Below are 18,442 nucleotides of genomic sequence, written 5' to 3' on the forward strand. Positions count from 1 at the left end.
AACTTTCGAGACCCACTCAGTGTAAATCTCTGATACATTTTGCCAGAAATAGTACCAGGAAAATGACTAAAAAGAGGATTACATTCTTTGTGTTTTTGACCAGCTCAGAACACAGTATCGGGGTATATTTGGTACCGCTGGTCTGACCAATAAACAGACTAAACATTCTGGCATCGTTTGTAGTGACAGGTTTTGATTAGCTCAGAGCTATCTCTGTGCGAAAGAAACCAAACCGCCAGAAAAAGTGACAAGTTAACAAACAGAAGTTCACCACAAATTCTAACTGACTGGGCCAAAGTAAACCAAACTGTATGTCTGAGAAACCCCCTTAGAGTTTGAGACGTGTTGCAGATGTGCTCCAATACTCAGCACACAATCAAAACCTTGAGCTTGTGGAGCGCAACTCTGTTTTGAAAAGTTTCACTAGAGGAAGATGATGAGGACTTTTCTCCAGTGATTTCCTGCCCAGAGTTTCAACGTAGAGAATGGAAAAACAGCGCCGTGACGCTCTGTCAGTGCGAGGTGCCATTTCTACGAACGGGAAATGGAAAGGCGTAATTGAGTGCGAGAACATGAGTGCGTGAGTACGTCATGATGCTGTTTTTCTGAGTTGCTGCTGAACAACTCCTCCTCTGGGGCAGACCGGCTTCTGTTCTCCAAAACTGCATCCTGTCACAATCCAATTACTTTCCCATTTCCTGCGAGCCCTGTGGTCTCGTCGCTCAAATACCACAGGACAACTGATGCCTCGGTTCCGCTCGCACCCGGCCATTAACATTAACGCACACTGGCCCATAACCACACCACCTTCATCCATGAAATATTCAATCAGACGGGGTGTTTAGACCGGCAAAATGACTTTCTCGAGGCCGTCGGTCGGCATTGTGAAAAGCGGGAAAGCGGGGAAGAGATGAAGCGGTGAGAAAAATAAGATTTGTTCACTGCCTGGCCAAGGTAATCCTGCCCTTTGAATTTTTTCTGCTTTTCATCTCATTACAAGCAGAAACATCAATTAATTTAATTGGTATGTTATGTGGAAGGCCAACACAGAGAGGTACAATGTATTGTACTGTATATAAAACCAGTACTTACAAGTACCTCATTTTGGTACATTTGCTTGTAACTTAGGGTAGAAGTCTAGAAACAGACTTTTTTTGTCCATTCTTTGTAAAACAGCTAAGTTTTAAGTCTTACTACAGATTCTTAATTGGATTTAGGTCTGGACTTTGACTGGACGTTTGTAACACAAAATATACATGGACCTAAACCATTTAACTTAAGAATTGTTGTCGTGTTTTGAAGTGAACCTTAGTCCCAAATCTTTTGCTCTCTCTCAAGTTTTCTTCCAGGACTTCATTAATCTTTCTGTCAGCCCTGACCATCTTCCCTTCTCCCTTCTGAAGGAAACTGTACTGATGCTGACACCAGTATGTTTTAGTGTGGACATGGTGGGTTTCGGATCCATTTTCTGTCAGATGCTGAAAGCCTGGAATATTGTTTTCAACATCTTGGTAGCTTTATTCCTGATCTATGTGGTTTGTTGGGGGGGGTTCCAGTTGTTCTGCCTATGCTCTCTAAAACAGACCTGAGACCTTCACATAAGCAACCACTAGAGATAAATGGCTCCACTGGATTTTATCCAAAAAAGTGTTCAAATAAGATCACAATCGGAGATGCTGAATCTATGAGGACCTTTCAGCTTCATGGTTCAATGCTGTTTTTCTGCAAACTGCAGAACGAAAATGAAACAGACAAGCGAGATGAAACATCCTTTCAGTTTCTGACTAAAATGCATCTTCTTGAAGTTTTACGTTGCTGCCAGGAATACTTAACGCTGCCAGCAGACGTATGTCTCCTGCAGTCGTTTCCTGGTTACCTGATCAATCAGACCAAGAAGTGTGGCTTTAACCCAGCTTCCGGTCTTTTGTTCAGTTTTCCTCACTAAATGTAAAGATGAAGATTAGACCTTTTTGAACTCCCTCGGTTTGGTACAGACACGCTTCATGTCCTTTCGTTTTTATCCTCATCTTTCTCATTCATGCCACTCTGACAAACCCACCCCATCCCAGCAGAGCGTATTGATTTACCGGTGTGTGTTGGCCATACTCTGCCTCTCTCTCTCTCTCTGTTTTTTTTTTCTTTTTTTCCTCCACGCTTGTAGGCAGATTCTTTTAAGCGATCAGACCAATCTGCTGCACTGGGAGCAGTCCATCGCTGTAAACCAGGGGTGAGGCAACAGAAAGCAACATACTCTCTCCCCCCCCACATCCCTGCAGGAGCGATACATCCACAGGCAGGGGGAGGTGAATGCAGAACCGGCACCTGTGTGTGCGTGTGTGTGGATCCGAGCGCATGCGAACATGGCTAAGCCAATCAGAGGAGTACAAAGTACGCCCCCCCCATCCCTTCTCTGCTTTGGTTTGCGCCATCCCCCCCCACCACCCTCCTGTCCTCTCTTTAGTGGTTTCTGCTGCAGTATAAGTCACAGCTTGCGCCGTCCTCTCCGACATACACACACACTCGCGCACACCCACTCACAGTGCATACGGGCACAAATCCTCTTACAACTCGCCAGTGCCCAGAGCAGATTAAGGGGCTGCACATCTCAAATTGTATTCCAAATGTGCCACCTTTTGTACGGGTTCCCCATCCTCTTCTTCCTGCACTTTCTCCTTTTCCTCCTTTGCCACAACCGGGACCTCTTCTTTCTTCTCTGCACCTGCTCCGGCTGATTTTTTTTTTTCCCACTCTGCTCCGTCTTCAACCTCTGGCAACCTGCCCACTTGGCTCTGCAGCTGAGATGACCAGGCAGCCAGCCTGAGGAAGAAGAAGAAAGAGGAAAAGAAGAAGAAGAAGATCACACAGACACAAGTAGAGAAGTAGGGGAAGAGCAGAGTAAGAGGGGGAGGGAGTTGAAAAGGTAGGAAGTGAAGGATTAAATCACATCTGAGAGCTCTACCGTTTGAAGGAAAGCAGGGGGTAAGAGAGAGCGAGAGAGAGAGGGGGGGTCAGAACAGCCAGGGTCGCAGAATTGGAGGGGGACGGCGGGGGCGAGGGGGAGACAGGCTCAGCTTCAGGGACCAGAGATCCGGGGTTGGGGGGGGCCGGGTGACGGCTGACCATGAAGGCTCTGTTGCTCCTGGTTCTGCCCTGGCTCAGCCCAGCCAACTACACAGACAATTTGGGCAACCTGCACATCCTCTATTCTGAACTGTGAGTACAAGACTCATCCTGCATCCTCTCCCGCCCATCCACTGTCCATCCATCCATCCAGTTGCTTGTTTCTCTCACTTTCACCACCCTTGCGTGTTCATGAACGCCACCGGTGTTTGCGTTCGTCACGTGAAGAGTCGGTGGTTCGCTGATGCTGCTGATGCTTTTGGGGGTTTTCGCTGGAAGCCATGGTCCAGCCTGGGATGCAGCGGAACCTGCAGGCAGAGCTTTGCGCCGTCCAGGACGGGTTCGTCCTGATGCTATGGGGCGACACTGCAGCAGAGCATCGCTCCCCTTCCTCTATTTCTCTCTGCGAGCGAGCGCCTAACTACGGGCGGTGGAGGTGGGCAGAGGAGTGTCAGCACGCGTTTGCACAGACTTGTGGATTTCGAGCGCCGAGTGCTCAGACGCCGAGTCCTGTCGAGTGTTCGGATGTTTGTAACTAGAGCTTGTGTTTGTGGAAAGGGATTTTCACCTCGGCATTAAAAATGTACAGTCGACCGTTCTCGGTTTACATCTTTGTGTGCACAACGTCGGCTTTTGACGCGGGGGTACTTATCAAAACAAAACAAAACAAAAACACAAGCGGAGTCACATTGGCTGGTTCACCATACTCTCCAGTCAGCTTGACAGTGTCTTTGAATGCAGTAATATTATAAAATAAAATAAGCTACAAATGGTTTACTAATACATTTAGCTGACAAGTTAACACTTTAGTGATGTAGAGTACTAGCTTCATAAAACAGAGTGTGTTTTATGTATAAACAGTGTAAAATGAACCCATCCATGTTTGACTAGTCCAGATAATGTTTCTATGTTATTTTTCAATACTTCTGTGGTGGTTTTGATGGTCATAAGTATCTGTAAGGCTCAGTTTTTCCGTTTTTAAAAGGTTTTATTGCCCATTAAACTGTGGCTTAAACAATCTTTAGTAAGACCAGTCACAGTGTTTAAAATCTATATTTACATGTAGGATCAAATACAATCCAGATTCAGTGAAAACTGTAAAGTAGCTCTCTTGTTTAGCGCCAGTAGAGCTAATTATAATTTCATTGTGTTCTTAGCGGCTAACAGTTAGCCTGGCGTATTCTTACGACTTCTTTTCATCTTTTCTCTTTATCATTGCTTATTTTCTGTTAAATGGGGGATGTCATGTAAATTCTACTTTATCGAGCATTACATCATATTATAATATTATTCACTTATCAAAAAACATACCTGGTGTGCTGCTTTGATTCTTTCATGAACGATTGAGAAATCCTTGAATCTCCCCGTGGCAACCATTCGGGGGTACCCAAGCGTTTCCTCTCTCACAAAGCACCGCCTATTTCCACAAAGCTCCTCCTCGTAACAACAGTCTCAGCTCCTTCAGACTAGCTGGCAGCAATTAGCAAATACTTTGTGGAACTGCGAATCTGCTGAGCTCTTTATACGGATTACTTCTCAGTGCAACGCTGGTAAAACTGTTGCTATAAAGCATTTTTATAACAACTGAAGGTAACATAGACACTTGGCTGTGGTAAAAAAAAATTGGCACTATGTGTCTGTAAAATACATAATACTGCCCCTTTAAAAGAGGTAAGGGCCTCAGCAACGCTTGTTCAATGGAAGGTCGTCAGCCATCCAGATGATAAGTTTAGAAATCTCCTTCCTTACTACAAAATAAGAGTCTCAAACAAAGATGTCAGGCTCAAAGAACACACTGTTATACCTTGGTTTACACCTAACATTGCCAGATGACGCCACATGCCACTTCATGCACCCCGATAATGTGTGGCCAAAAGCAAACTCACACACTGGTGCAACTTACTCCTGTTTTTTTCCCCTCTACCAGCTTTGCAGTATTTTGAGTTCACATCTTTGTACATGAAACGAGCCTCAGTAGTTTAATATTTATCCTACAAGCAGAGAAAACTAACCAATCTTCCAATTTTTAATACCTGCAAATTTGCCTGGAATCCTGTTCTGACTGCTCTTCAATACTCTAGTCGGCCTAAATAATTAACAGACCATCTAATAGGTCCTTTCACGTCTCTGAACTGTATATCAAAGTGCTTTCTTTCTTGGCTCCTCTCCCGTCTGAACGCTGCTGTGAGCTGCGTATTGGCCCCCAGACTCTCATTGTGTGGGAGTTAATGTTGACTACGTTCAGCAGCTCCATGGGAAGTCGAAGCACTCTGATCCCCGAGCCCGTTCTGCTCTCCTCCTCTTCAGTTTGACGGTAACACGCCGTCAAACTGCTGGAGTTACGCTAGAACAATGGGGCGCCTTTCAAATCCACTGTTTTCCCTTTCATGCTCGTCTACGTACAGAATTACCCCCTCTGGGGCAGTAAAGACCGGGGAGCCTGTGGTCGGACAGCAACGGAGGCTGAGGAAAGGTGAATAGCGAGGATGGAAAAGAGGGACGATGGACTGAGTTGAGAGGAGGGCGGGTAAAAATAAAGTGGACGAGAAGCGCAGCAGAAGGTAGCTTACTGTAGATGAGAGAAGACAGGAGGGTGAAAGATCACTTCCCTCCATCTGGCCATACGTACGGCTGCCATGGCGATGGCACCCAGCATCCCCCAATATGTTGTCACTTTCCGATGACTTCAAATGAACCCGTCCGGGGCCTGTTTACGGTGTGCTAAACCCTCAAACCAAGGGGGGAGGGTATTGACAGTTTGTGTGTGGCGTTTAGGGGAGTTTTTTTTTTTTTTTGCTGATTATGACATGACATGGGGAGAAACAAGGAGCGGACAAAAGCGGATGTGGTGTTTTTCTGCCTGGCTGGAGAGCGGTGGCACACCATTCGTCTTTATCCACGACGTTGACAGCAGCAGCAGCAGCTTCCAGCTCTGCCTGCACAGAAGCGGCCTCCTCCTCCTCCTCCTCCTCCATTTTCTTCATCTTCCCTCTCTTTCTTTTCACTGTGCCTCTCTGTTTGGTGTTAAGTGATTGCTACAGTTAGATTATGTTGCATGGGGGTGGAGAAGGGGGATAGAGAGAGTTTCTGTTCCCCCAACACATAAGCAGCCTGTTAAGTAGCCCATGCAGTCTGCGTGTGGATGTAACTTACAACGTGAGGGGAAAATAAACGTTTCTCTGTGATAAAAAGCTTCCCCTTTGTCAGCACCAGCCGACAAGAACGCAGCACAGGCACAAAAAGAAGAGAGAGAGAGAGACTCTCCTGCTTTATGGGATTTGTTTTTACTCCCAACTCATGAACTCCCTGGACTCCTTCCCCTTTCTTCCAGCCCTCCCTTGGCTCCTTTGACACAGACGATGCGGCGCTGTAGCGCTTTCGTGATTAATCTAAGTTCACTCCTGAGCCGTGGCTGAGACGTCTTAAACGCTACAATTAGCTTAGCTTCCGTCCTTTCAGCCCGCATCTGCGCGGCGTTTGATCAGCTCGAGCTCCAGCGGCCGTCCGGACATCTTCAGCTCGGGCGCGTGCTAACAGGATTAGCGCCCCCCAGCAGCCGCGCGCTCGTTGAGTCTGAACAATGCGGACCGGTTGTTTATGTCAGGAGTGGTAGGGTGAACCGAAATCAAAGGCAGGGTGCCATGCCATGCCGGCCGGGCCCGGTCCGGTCCGGCCTCGTGTCTGACTCAGATGAGCGGGAAATGAGGGGTCGAGAGGAGGTTTCACTAATTAGATTTTCGTCTGGGCTAAATATTAATCCCTGCTCCCTGCGTCTGGAGCTCACATTGTTTTATTGCAACCAAAAATACCTGAAAGCCAGCGGGAGAGGGGCTGAAGTGAAGAATCGAGTTCCTTTGAAAGTAGAAAGAAAAAAAGAGGAATTATTCCTTTGTTTGTATGAAGCTAATTCTGCGATTCTGTCATGGGAGTGCTTATTTATGCATGAGCACACGCCGAGCAAGTAGGTCTACGAGCAAAAAAAGAATCAAACAAGAAAACATGCAACGGGTGCAATGAGGCACTTAACAAACACAGGAAATGATAACATGTCACACCATGTTAACGTTCCCAGACAAAAACTGTTCAGACCCCTAATAACTTTATGGAGTTTATGTGAAAAAACAGACATGAAGCAGAACATCACTGTAATGTAAAAGGAGAAAGTCACATAATCTAATATTTCTTACTAAATTTGAACTTCCACCTTGAAGTACCTCAAGGTGGAAGTCATTTCCCCTCTGAAAGTCTGTGACCTCAGCAGATCCATGTTGTGTTCTTCGGTTGATCTGAAAGGGTCTACGCCAGTCACTAAACAAGATGGTTTAGAACAGTTCAAAGTGTTAAACTGGCCCAGTCAAAGTCTAGAAAAATCCAAATGAGAATCTTTGTCTAAACTTAACAAAAAATGCTTGTTGTACAAACTCTGACTCATTGTGTACGACTCACAAAGACGAATGGGCAAAAATGTCAGTCTCTGGATGTGCATGTACACAATCTTAAGTGACATACAGCTGTGATTGATGCTGTTGTTTTTTAAAAAAATACATGCCATATTCACTTTTTTTGTAAAAAAAAAAAAACAAACAAAAAAATCCATCCATTATTTTCTTTCTAAGTCACAATTTTGCATCACTTTGTGCTGATCTACTTACATTTTTTTTTTATCAAAACATGTTAAAGTTTTGTGTTTCCACTACTAACACACGCTACTAACACGCTTTTATACAAAAAAAAACTACACAAAGGAAAATTAAACAGAAGGCCAAACTACACATCTGGAATCATGTAAAGCGTGTACAATTCACGTGCAAACACTGCACTCTGTGAAATAGAACAGTTGAAATGTGTATTCATTTATTCAGGAGCAGAAGCGAACAGCAGGTCAGAGTGTTTACTTCAGCAGAGCCTTCCTCTCAGATGTGTCACTGTTCAAGCAGAAAACGGCGCAAGGTGACGGGGGCTGCAGAAAAGGCTTACAGATGGCACCGAGTTTTGTTCTGTCGTAGGAAAAGCGCCTCGCTAAAACTTAGATACGTGTTTGTCTTGCGCAATGCAGCACGCGCTCAAATCTGCGCTGAATCGCTCACGTCAAGCGGCCTACTTTCTCAGACCTGTCACTGAGGATGCGTGGACTGCGTCTACTGTTAGCCTTTGCCTCCCGCTTGCTCAACATCTGGCTGCGCTTTATGGGGTTTCTAAGGCTTTGACACCAGGTAGGACGAAACAACTTCCTCAACCCCATGTGTGCGGCGGGCTAATCTGTAGGAAGGTTGAGTACGCGCGGGCAGCAGACCGTAACTGACAGCTGAGGGGAGAGCGGGCGCAGAGTTAATCTCTCACGTGAGCGGCGCCCCGCGGACCGCCGGAGCTTTGGGGTCGGGCTGAGTTGCAGGCATGATGGCATGGGAAAGGAGAAAACTCAGCCATTGCCGTGGTGCTGGTGTGGTAAAGAGAGAATGCGGGTTACTAGGTGCAGAGAGCATTGTGGGAACAGAGACATGTAGGGATTCTCTGTGATTATATGCTTTGATGTATTGAAAATGACAATTAGAGCAATTGGCACCTCAGTGAGAGAAAAGAACTACTTTGAGACTGCTGTAGTCACTAGCTGTGCTTCTATTAACAATAGAATTGCACAAATTCAAATGTAAACATTTTTTTCAATTGTTCATTTGTTCAATGGAAAAAATGGGAATTTTCGAAAATTCACGTTTTTCGATAAAAGGTTGTTGCACTGGGATGAGGTGGTTTTCCAGACGTATTGAAATAGATGTATTTCGCAAAACTGCCATGGAAAAACGTTTTATTTGCATCATACAAGTCACGTGATCAACAGCTGGAAGCTACTACTACCAAAAACTAGGCAGAAGACGACAGGAAGTAGTCTTCTTCGTGGACAGGAAGTAGTCTTCTTCGTGGTTTGTAGTTCATATTTGCTTGGGGTTTTCTCCAACAATGTGCAGCTGGCTCCACCACAGTTCATAAAAAGTTGTGTGTCATTCAAAACACTGCGTACCTAGCCACTTCCAAGAATAAGGGGTTGACGCTCCAGCGCCTTAGACAATGTTCATTAGCGCAATGGCTGAGTTATCAAAATATCTCGTATAACTGTTTACATCCGTCGCTGCCAAGATTTCTAATAATTTATCACGTGAACAAGCTTATTCACTCCTAATTTTAATTTCATGTCTTATTTAATGGAAACACTGCAATTGCAAAATTGTGGGCTTTTTTTTGTGACATAGACAAAGATTTGCGGACATTTGTGTTGGAAACAAATGGCCCAGTGTTGAGATGCATCAGTGAGCTTGAGATCCAGTTCAGCCGGGCAGCGGAGAATTAAATCTGTGCTTGCGTTTGCTCTGCTCTCGACACGGGAGGGAAGAGATTGCCTACTTGGTAGAAACCAGACACTGACACAGTAAACTGCTGCATAAATACCCTTCCGGCTTCATCATGGGTCCAGGGCTCAACTGATGATCACCCTTATTGATTGGCTTGAAAAAGATGACTCAGGATTCTGGGCCTGGTCTTCACTGGCAGAGCGGACTTCCTATCTGTTGGGACCCGTAAAACAATCAGCTGCATAAAGCATGCCAAACCTGTCCGACTGCTCCCTGCTCCACCGGAGCACAATGGGAAATTTCAACACAAAGGTTCATCCGCGGCTCCACACTTTTTCTTTTTCTTTTCGGCACGGAGTCGCTTTCAAAGGCGATGAGGAGTCACACCCAACGGCTCCTGGCTTACACTGTGCAAGTCTGTTTTTGACAAGCCACTTTTTCTTTTTCCACATCACTGACTGCTCCATCTCCCCGTGTCTTGACCCCCTCTCCCCCTAAATCATGCAGCAGATGGGATTACCCCTCACAGCAGGCGGATCCAGTCAACACACGGGCGCATCATCTGCTTAACACTCCCCTGGTTCATCATTAACTGGATCACCGTGTCTTTATGTCGCTCTGGCCTCAATGGTTCTGTTTTCTTTTAATCAAACCTAAAGCAATAGTTTGAACCAGGGCTTCTTTAACAGCTGTACATAACCCTCATAGCATCTTAGCACGTCTTGTTTCTTGAGGCTGATGGTGACGACTTGTCCGACAGGAGCAAAGGTCAAAGTGGACTTCTGCCATTTGAAACAACTCCCATCTCAGAAGCCTCTTAACGCAATTTTACAATCCATTAACCGTCGTCATATTTGCGTTGCACAAGCCAGTAATTTTTCACACGGAGAATGGAAGTCGGAGACAGTGGCTATCAGCTTAAAGGCTTATGAAGTCGTATTTACATTAACCACAATGACATTTTAGGGTTTGGAGTCGTCTTAAGGTCCTAGAAATCAGCTTTGGTTTTAAGTCCCTCTTCATCAAGCCTCGTAGTTTGGATTTATACTGAATGAAGACACCGGGAGAGTTTTATATACAGTAGGGAACAGCTTAACAGGTTGTAAGCTATAAATAAATTATGCTTGTTTCAGAGATTCTGAACATTCCCTTTAATCACTGTTGTCTAACTGGCAGCAGCAGTCTTCTTTGGCAACTTTACGAGTATATGTATAGGTCTGGTATTGCTGCTATAACAGCGATTACCCTTTATGATTTATACAAAGTGTCAATGAAACAATGCAGAATGGTTTACTTGGAACAAATTACAAAGGGATTTTGCCAGTGCAAAGTTTTGTGATGTCGTCCCTTTGCAGTAATGACGCTACCGCCTAGTTTTTCAGTCGTAACTGCTGATAATTTCACAGGGCATACACTGTGAAACTGAATTATAATAACTTTCAATTCAGTGGAAGTCTATGATATTCACTGGTATTTAACAAATGAAGCCAGAGACACGTGAAACATCCCCCACACAAACACATGACTTCCACTCTGTTAGTGATTGTAGGAGGTGTGGTTGTTTCTATTTGTGCCTCTGAACATAAACAGCATGAAGCTAAAAATATGAATCTAACTGAAGTAGCTTCTCTTTTTTTGGCTGTCATCAGACGTCGGGGATTTCAGACCCGGTTACCGTTAAGACAAGTTTACAGTTTAAACTTGTCTGGCTGGATTCTTTTACATTTTCAGAGGTAAATATCGACCCTTAGCCGTCGTAATTCGTTTTTAGTATGGTACTTGCAGAATCAGCCTTTATTCTCGTACAGAAGCGCAACAAAATTCGTTTCAGCACGGCCCATCCAAAGAGCAAACAGAAAGACAGACAAACAACATAAGACATGGGTAGACGGGTGCCTGAGGCTGCAGCCATCATGGCAGGCGCTGCCCTTTCGTTAGATGAGAATAACAACTTGAGGGTAGATGAGGGACACTGTGTGTGTTTTTTTGTTGTTGTTTTTTAGTCTAGTAATTATAGTAGAAATGTACAGTGACAATGATGACCCCAGAAAGCTGCCCTGATTCTTGGAAAGGGTTCTTGTAGAAACATGGCTTGTCTGCTTCATAGCAATAGGCTCTTCCCCATAACCCAGTCCAGTTTTTTTATACCTAGAACATTATGAAAGATTTTCAGTTGAGTCTTACCCTAAAGCTGCTTGATGAAGATAGTATTTTCCCATCGAATCAGGCAGATCAGATGTTCTGCAACACCACGGTTTATGCCGAAGTCTAATAAATTCTGCCTGTTTCCCAGCGTTGCCTTTTCCATATTTTGTACATACCGAGCAGGGGTTTGAGAAAACTTTTTTTTTTTTGCAGCTATGTACTTTTTAATATTAAAAAACATATTCTGTCTTGTTTTCTGGCCAGCGGCAATTTGGTTAAGACAATCTGAGCTGCAAACAACAACCATCCCGCCAGCTCTAAACTGACTAATGAGTGGATAAATCTCCAACTGTGTTTGCATGTCCCCACGTTCATTAGTGTTCTAAGAATACCCTCAACACATGCTTCAAAAAGCCTTTCACACACACACACACACGCACACACACCGCATTTCTCACTTTCTGTGGTGAGATAAACCTGCGGGCCTCCTTCAGGCCTTCATTTCCTCCTGCGTTTTCACACATCAGGCGTTGCTGGGAATATGTTTTGAAGAACCCAAATAAACGCCGGGCTGCATCACAAACAGGTGGCTGTCGCCACTACTACCACACGACGAGTAAGAGGACGGAACGGAGACGGGTAGCGCGTTCACGTCACACGGAACCTGCTCAGAACAACCAAGCGAACGTCGTTTTTGAGTCTAAACAAACCAAAGAGAGAGAGAAAAAAGAAGAAATCAGCATTTCTCCTGCAAACTCAGCACCTGAGCTGTCGTCGTCGTTTCAGTGGGGGTAATTTGCATTTCGGCGGGAGGGCGAACTAACGTGATTGTCCGCCGCAGTAAGGGAGCGGAGCGTGTATTTGGGTTAGAACGGATAATCCACTCACCCCTAAAGAGGATTGGAGAATCTCACAGGCTTTGATGAGTGGTGAGCTGGTGTTTTATAGCACATCGCAAGAACACAACACGTCTGTGTTCCAGGAGGGAGGCGCTGGGAAGACCGCCACATCACTGAAAGCATTATGGGTAATTGTTTTTGTACAGGGACAAGGAGAAAAAGGGGGAAAAGGAGGAAGGAGCAGGATGAGCACGTGTCTCCGCTCTTTATCTCGCTACAGATCCTTGATGCTCATGTTGCACTCGCAGTTCAGAAAGTTGACCCGATTGAACAAAACCAATGTGATTTTTGGGTTCAGCACATCAAAATGACCCTAAAACCGTTGAAAAACCCCACACAATTTTTTTGGCTGTTGACCAGTGTTGTTATTTTTTTTTAAAAACGATAACATAGAGGACAAATGTGGACATAATTATTACTGCCTCTTTGCTAGAAAGCACAACAACCTGCTTAGTGTTTCTTTCCATATCTGTCTTTGTTTATCCCCTTTATGGGTTCATAAAACTGAAAAAATAAGCTGAAGAAGTTAATAATTCATAGGGGATGGGTAAAATGTTGTTGGCTGATGTACTGGTAGAGGAATGGAGATGTAGTAGTTTTATGAATTTTCTTTTTTTGTTTACTAAAATGAAAATATGCTACAATGTACTACAATGCACTTTTTTTTTTTATGATTTATATTTTAAAATCTGAATCGGTCAAAATCGGAATAGTCAGACTGCAAAGAAAAAGCAGAAATCTAAATCGGCCAACAAGATGAAGTCGCTGTTGAAACGTTTTTATGCGGCGGTAAAAGTTTATTTATGTTGTTAGGTCGATAAAAAAAGATTTGAAAAGCAGTTTACACCAGAGATCCAGTTTATTATGTTTTTACACACGTGTCAAACCCGAGGCCCCGGGGCCAAATCTGGCCCGCCACAAGTTTTTATGTGGCCCTCTATAGTTTAGGGTCGAAGCAATGACAATTGTGTGCTTGGATATTAAGCACACAATCAAATCAAAGTTGTTTTTTATAAATTATATAAAATGTAAAAATGTTGAATGTTATTACATTTTAAGACATATTCATCAAAACGTGGAGACGGCTTTTTATTAATATTTTTACAGTTTGTTGATAGGTAGTTTCATTGTCTGTTGACGACATTGGTAATCTTTTATATAACCCAAAATAAAAAGGAGTTATTACACAAAAACAATAATATCTCAAACTCGTTTTATTACCTCCACATCTTCACATACCAACACTTAAATTATTGAGCTAATTGGTTAATATATTTACAAAGCTGCTTATGATTATGCAAAATGTGACAAAAGCACAACTAATTTTAGCTTCTTAGTCGCCCTTCTTGCCAAAAAAAAACCCATATTTGTACATGATTACCCAGACTAGGAAAATAATACTTTTGCAAACATTTTAAGGTTGTGTAGGAACCCTGAACATGCTGGATTTCGCTGTGAGACGCAACAAAAATTCAATCAGGTGTCCAATTTTAAACCTTCTCCGACAGTGACTCGACTAAAACGTCTTCCCTCTCTTTGCCTGTCCGTTCAAGTATTGATCTATTGGGCCGCATCGCTTGATTAAGTGGCATGTCGCTGTTGGTAGTTACCAATTTACTTAAAGAATGATCGGGTCTCACACACAGGTACACACACAGGTACACACACGCAGCATGTCGTGAAGTCGAGCGCAGAGTGAAAGCGATCGATAGGCACTTCAGCTTTGTGTAATGTTATATCTGACTGGACATGCGGCCACAATTGAGATATAGGTCCCTGTTTTTAGATGAAATGATTTTCCCTGTGCGACGTGGACAGAGGGCATGACCTGCTCAGACAGCTCTGTAATGGAGACAAAATGCTGCTTCTGGTGACGTGGCGCCCACTGGGTGCCCGCCGGTTCCAGCTCTGCTCCAACGGCTCCAAAGCTCACATTCTTCTTCCTTTCTTTTTGCGACACTGAAGTAATCTCTTGTCATGTTGCCTCATTTTTACTTAACCTCTCATCTTTGGATGCGGGGGGGGGAATGCCGCACCACTTGTTTTTTTGTTGTTGTTTTTTTTTCGTCTCAGCTACCGGTGAAGCAGAGCCTGGGTCGGATCCAGCTCATTAAAACCGAGTTAATGTTTGCGCTGATGGCTCCGCAGAGACAGCCGGAGAGACAAGGCAGAGTTTTCCCTGCCTCTTGATGAAGCCTTTATGGCTTACAGATGGAGGGAAATTCTCCCAACAACGCTACAACCTCCCCCTACCCCACTGCGGGGGAACGCTCCAGCCGCACACAAACATTCGCAGTTTAGCGTTGTGACAGTGTAAAGCCTTTTATGGACGAGCGAGCATCGCTATGAGCGCGGGAGATAAAGTGTCTGTGCGTGTGCGGCGGCGTGATGCGGCTGCGCCGATGTTGACATCTGGAGCTGAAGAATTAGATTTGTTTCTCTGAGTAACAACAATCAAGCCCATTTCTGTTCCACATTCAAATTCAGTGTCGGCTCCTCCTCACCAGCCGCTGTTTTCTTGCGTTTGTACTCGGTCGACTGTCGGCGACGCTCTCGCTTGCGGTGCCGCTGAGCAAGGTTGGTCTACGCGCGATTACAAATAGGAAGCTTTAGTAATCGAGAGCGCAGTTCTCTCTCAGTAGTTTGTTGAAGTGATTTCCGTGGGAAGTCCACAGAGATGCGATCTGGATTCAATGTCAAAGTACCCAAAGAGACAAAAAAGAAAAGTTGTCTCATTTTGTTGTACAGGTTGTGTGTTGCTTGAGTGTTAAGGTCAGATAAGGAGTCTTTGTGAGAAATTCTCGCATCACTGTTCACAATCTGACCTTTTCGATAAATGCTAGCAGAAATTTGTTTGTTTTCACTCCGACTGCCTCCACATGGGGTTCAGTGTGCGGATACGTCGCCACGCATCATCAGGTCTCCCTGCTCCATCCAGATACAGCGCCCTTTAAGAGGACTCCTTTGACTTTTTCACGTTTTGATAAGTCGCAAAATCCATTGGGTTTTAATTGCATGTCAGACAAACACGGTTTAACAAATTCGTGTGCTCCAGTCAGCGATTAATCGATTGTTAAATTCATCACCATTAATCCGACAAACTACTGCTGTAGTTAAACATGGCAGTGGCAGCATTATGATGTTGGGATGCCCTTTAGAGGTCAAAGTTCACCTTCCAGCAGCACCACGACCCTAAACTTACAGCTACGTGGACAATGAAATGGCTTTAATGTGTTAGAATGGCCTAGTCAAAGCCCAGGCCTAAAGAAACCAACCAAAAACAAAACTTTTCACAGATGCTTTCCGTCTGATATGTAAACTAACGGCTTCACTGTAGCCTGGAGTTAACGGGCCGATTTCACTTCCTGTTTGCAGGTGTAAAGGCGCCTCCCACTATGGACTCTCCACAGACAGGAAGCGCCGCTCGCAGGAGGGCGAGTGCACGGACAGCACATCGGAGCTCACCGTCGCCACGCTGCCCAGCGACGGCCCTGCCGCCGTGGCGCTGCTCTCGGACGAACCCGGCCTGGTCAACCCGGCGTTCGACCCCAGCATGGAGGACAACAGCCAGTCAGGCAGCATGACCAGCCTGGCCGCTCGCAGCAGCTCCAAGAAGAGTGAGTGGGAGAAAAGGGGGCGTGTGTGTGTGTGTGTGTGTGATTCATCTGCTTAAGCAGACAGAGCGTGTTCCACAAGTATTAGTCCGCGCTGAGATGTTGCACCTGAAAACTGCAGTTTTTTTTGTTATTGCGGGTTTTTGTGTGATCGATCAGCAGCTTTGAAGTTCAAAGGAAAGAATAGATGTTCCAGTGTCGCCTAAATGTATTATTATCCTGCTTTGCCTCGTATATACCTCCTTCATCCCTTCAACTTTGACCGTCTTCCGTGCTGAACTAAAGCCCCCGTAGCATGATGCACCACTTCCGTGTTCAGAATGACATGGGGATTCCTGTTTGCAGGTGTAGAATTTTAGTTTGAATATTTATTGAAATATATGCGTAAAATGAATGAAAAATTAGAAAACACACAGAATTCCACTCCTTTGTGTTGATCTATCACATAAAAAATCCCAATCCCAATCCCAGACACATAAAAGTTTGTGTCTGTGAGATAACAAAATGTGTAACGGCTCAAAGGAAATAAATATTTCTAATATTTCTGCATGGTACTGTACCAAATCAAAAGCAGACGGCAGTAATCTTCAATCTAACATGTATTTACTGCTGCGGTTTACCCAGACACTCATTCGCTCCCAAATACAATTGTTCTTTCTAATGCCCTCTGATAGAAATCCTATTAACCAATTAGCTCCCCTACTCTTTTGTTTTTCTCTCTCTTCACAAATCCATAAAAAATTCCATTTGAGGAAACGAGCAGAGAAACAAAGAGAGAAAGTCAAAGAGAGAGGAAGTCACTGAAAGGGCAGGAACACTGTGCTGTAAAGGAGAACGGTAATGAGAGGCGGGTTAAAAATAGCCGGCGCGAGCGTGTGATAATGCCTGGTGACGCGATCGAAGTGCTCCCTCCCTCCATTTTTTTAACTTTTTTTTTTACCCTCCACCTGTGTTACCAGGAGGCGGTGGTGAGAGTTCCTCCCTGCTCTCCTAACGTAAGAGCCGGGGACGGCAAATGACGCTGCAGCAGCACTTTAAGCTGGGCCAACTGAGCACCCCACCACCACCGCCATCTCCATGAGCTCTGGAACTGCTGAACAAGCTGTCAGCTCCAGCAGCCGCTGGCGCTTTTTAAAGAATAATGCGCCTGCCAGAAGCCCTCGCGTCTCTCTGGGGCCGCAGAGGGAGGGAGCGGCGCTGCAGAGCCTCCGCTCCTGGAGCAGCCAGAGCTGGGCCAGCGGCTCCGTCCACCTCCGCTCTCCAAATCAAAGTCTTTCTGCGATGCTCTGCGCTGGACGTAGTTGCTCGGGTCCATATTGTATTACATCACAGTTGCTGTTGTGCAACCGTGTGGCTATGCCCGGTACTCAGACAGGCTTTATTAATTTAAGACCCACAAAGTCAAACAAGCTCCTCCACTTGGCAAAAAAAGAGCAGCATTTGTTGAAACTGCAAAAGCTTCACAGCATATGTAGCTGGATGAGAATTAAAGGGGAGGTATCATGTAAAATTGGCTTTTTTGAGCTTTACATACATGAGGGAATATAATGTTATTCCCTCATCAAAAATATACAAGGAATGTTGCTGCAATTCTTTTGTGCATGTTTGAGAAATCCTTGAATCACCCGTGGCAACCAATCGCAGGTGCCAAAGCGCTTCATCTCACAAAGCTCCTCCTACTTCCAGAAAGCTCCGCCCATTCATACAAAGCTCCGCCTACTGCTGAACTATTTCTCAGTCCATCGCTCTGAAGAACATTTATAGACGGCTTAATGGAGAAAGTTGTTGTGATGACTTGCTGAAGCGGAGGCAGAGTTGTAGTTTCTTAAAGAGACAGAGGCCCAAAATTGCAAATTTCTTTTAAGCCATGTTTGAGATATACATAATTTTTTATAGCAACTGAAGTTCATGATTACTGTATTGTGCTATAAAATGGTTCTATGTGCGTGGAAAACACTTTAAAAAGCAAATGTCTTCCACCGCTGCATTAGTTGATTAGTGATCTTAGCATTAGTGTGTGGACAAATCACAATACCCAAAAGGATTCCTATAGAGTCCAATATTTGGAAAGCTTTTCTGTTTCCAGTGGCATGCATTCACACTCTGGATGCCAATAACATACTTGGACAGTCGGATGGACTTTTGCCTGCTTGATGATGGATATGGATAGATTAATAAAAACTCTGAAGGTAACAAAAGGTTGGGTAGGCGGGGGCTGTTTTGATGCTGGGAAAAAAAAAAAAAGAATATCACGTGAAACTGTTGATTAATCATTTCAAATACCCTGCAGCCACAGTAGCACCGTTCATTTTAATATCCC

At 44.7% G+C, this 18,442-nt stretch overlaps 1 protein-coding gene across 4 annotated transcripts in view; it reads left to right on the plus strand.

The window, feature by feature from the left end:
- lnx1 (ligand of numb-protein X 1) overlaps window positions 1-18,442 on the plus strand; it is a 51,921-nt gene that overhangs the window by 16,179 nt on the left and 17,300 nt on the right. For 3 of the 4 annotated variants that reach the window (XM_028028322.1, XM_028028323.1, XM_028028321.1), the window contains exon 3: window positions 15,884-16,125. In XM_028028322.1, the coding sequence (XP_027884123.1) occupies window positions 15,884-16,125 (242 nt within the window). Of the gene's footprint in view, window positions 1-3,065; window positions 3,214-15,883; window positions 16,126-18,442 lie in introns of those variants that run through there. The other variant, XM_028028324.1, reaches the window with a different exon arrangement.

The sequence above is a fragment of the Xiphophorus couchianus genome, chromosome 9, assembly GCF_001444195.1.
Source record: "Xiphophorus couchianus chromosome 9, X_couchianus-1.0, whole genome shotgun sequence".
Taxonomy (NCBI): Eukaryota; Metazoa; Chordata; class Actinopteri; order Cyprinodontiformes; family Poeciliidae; genus Xiphophorus; species Xiphophorus couchianus.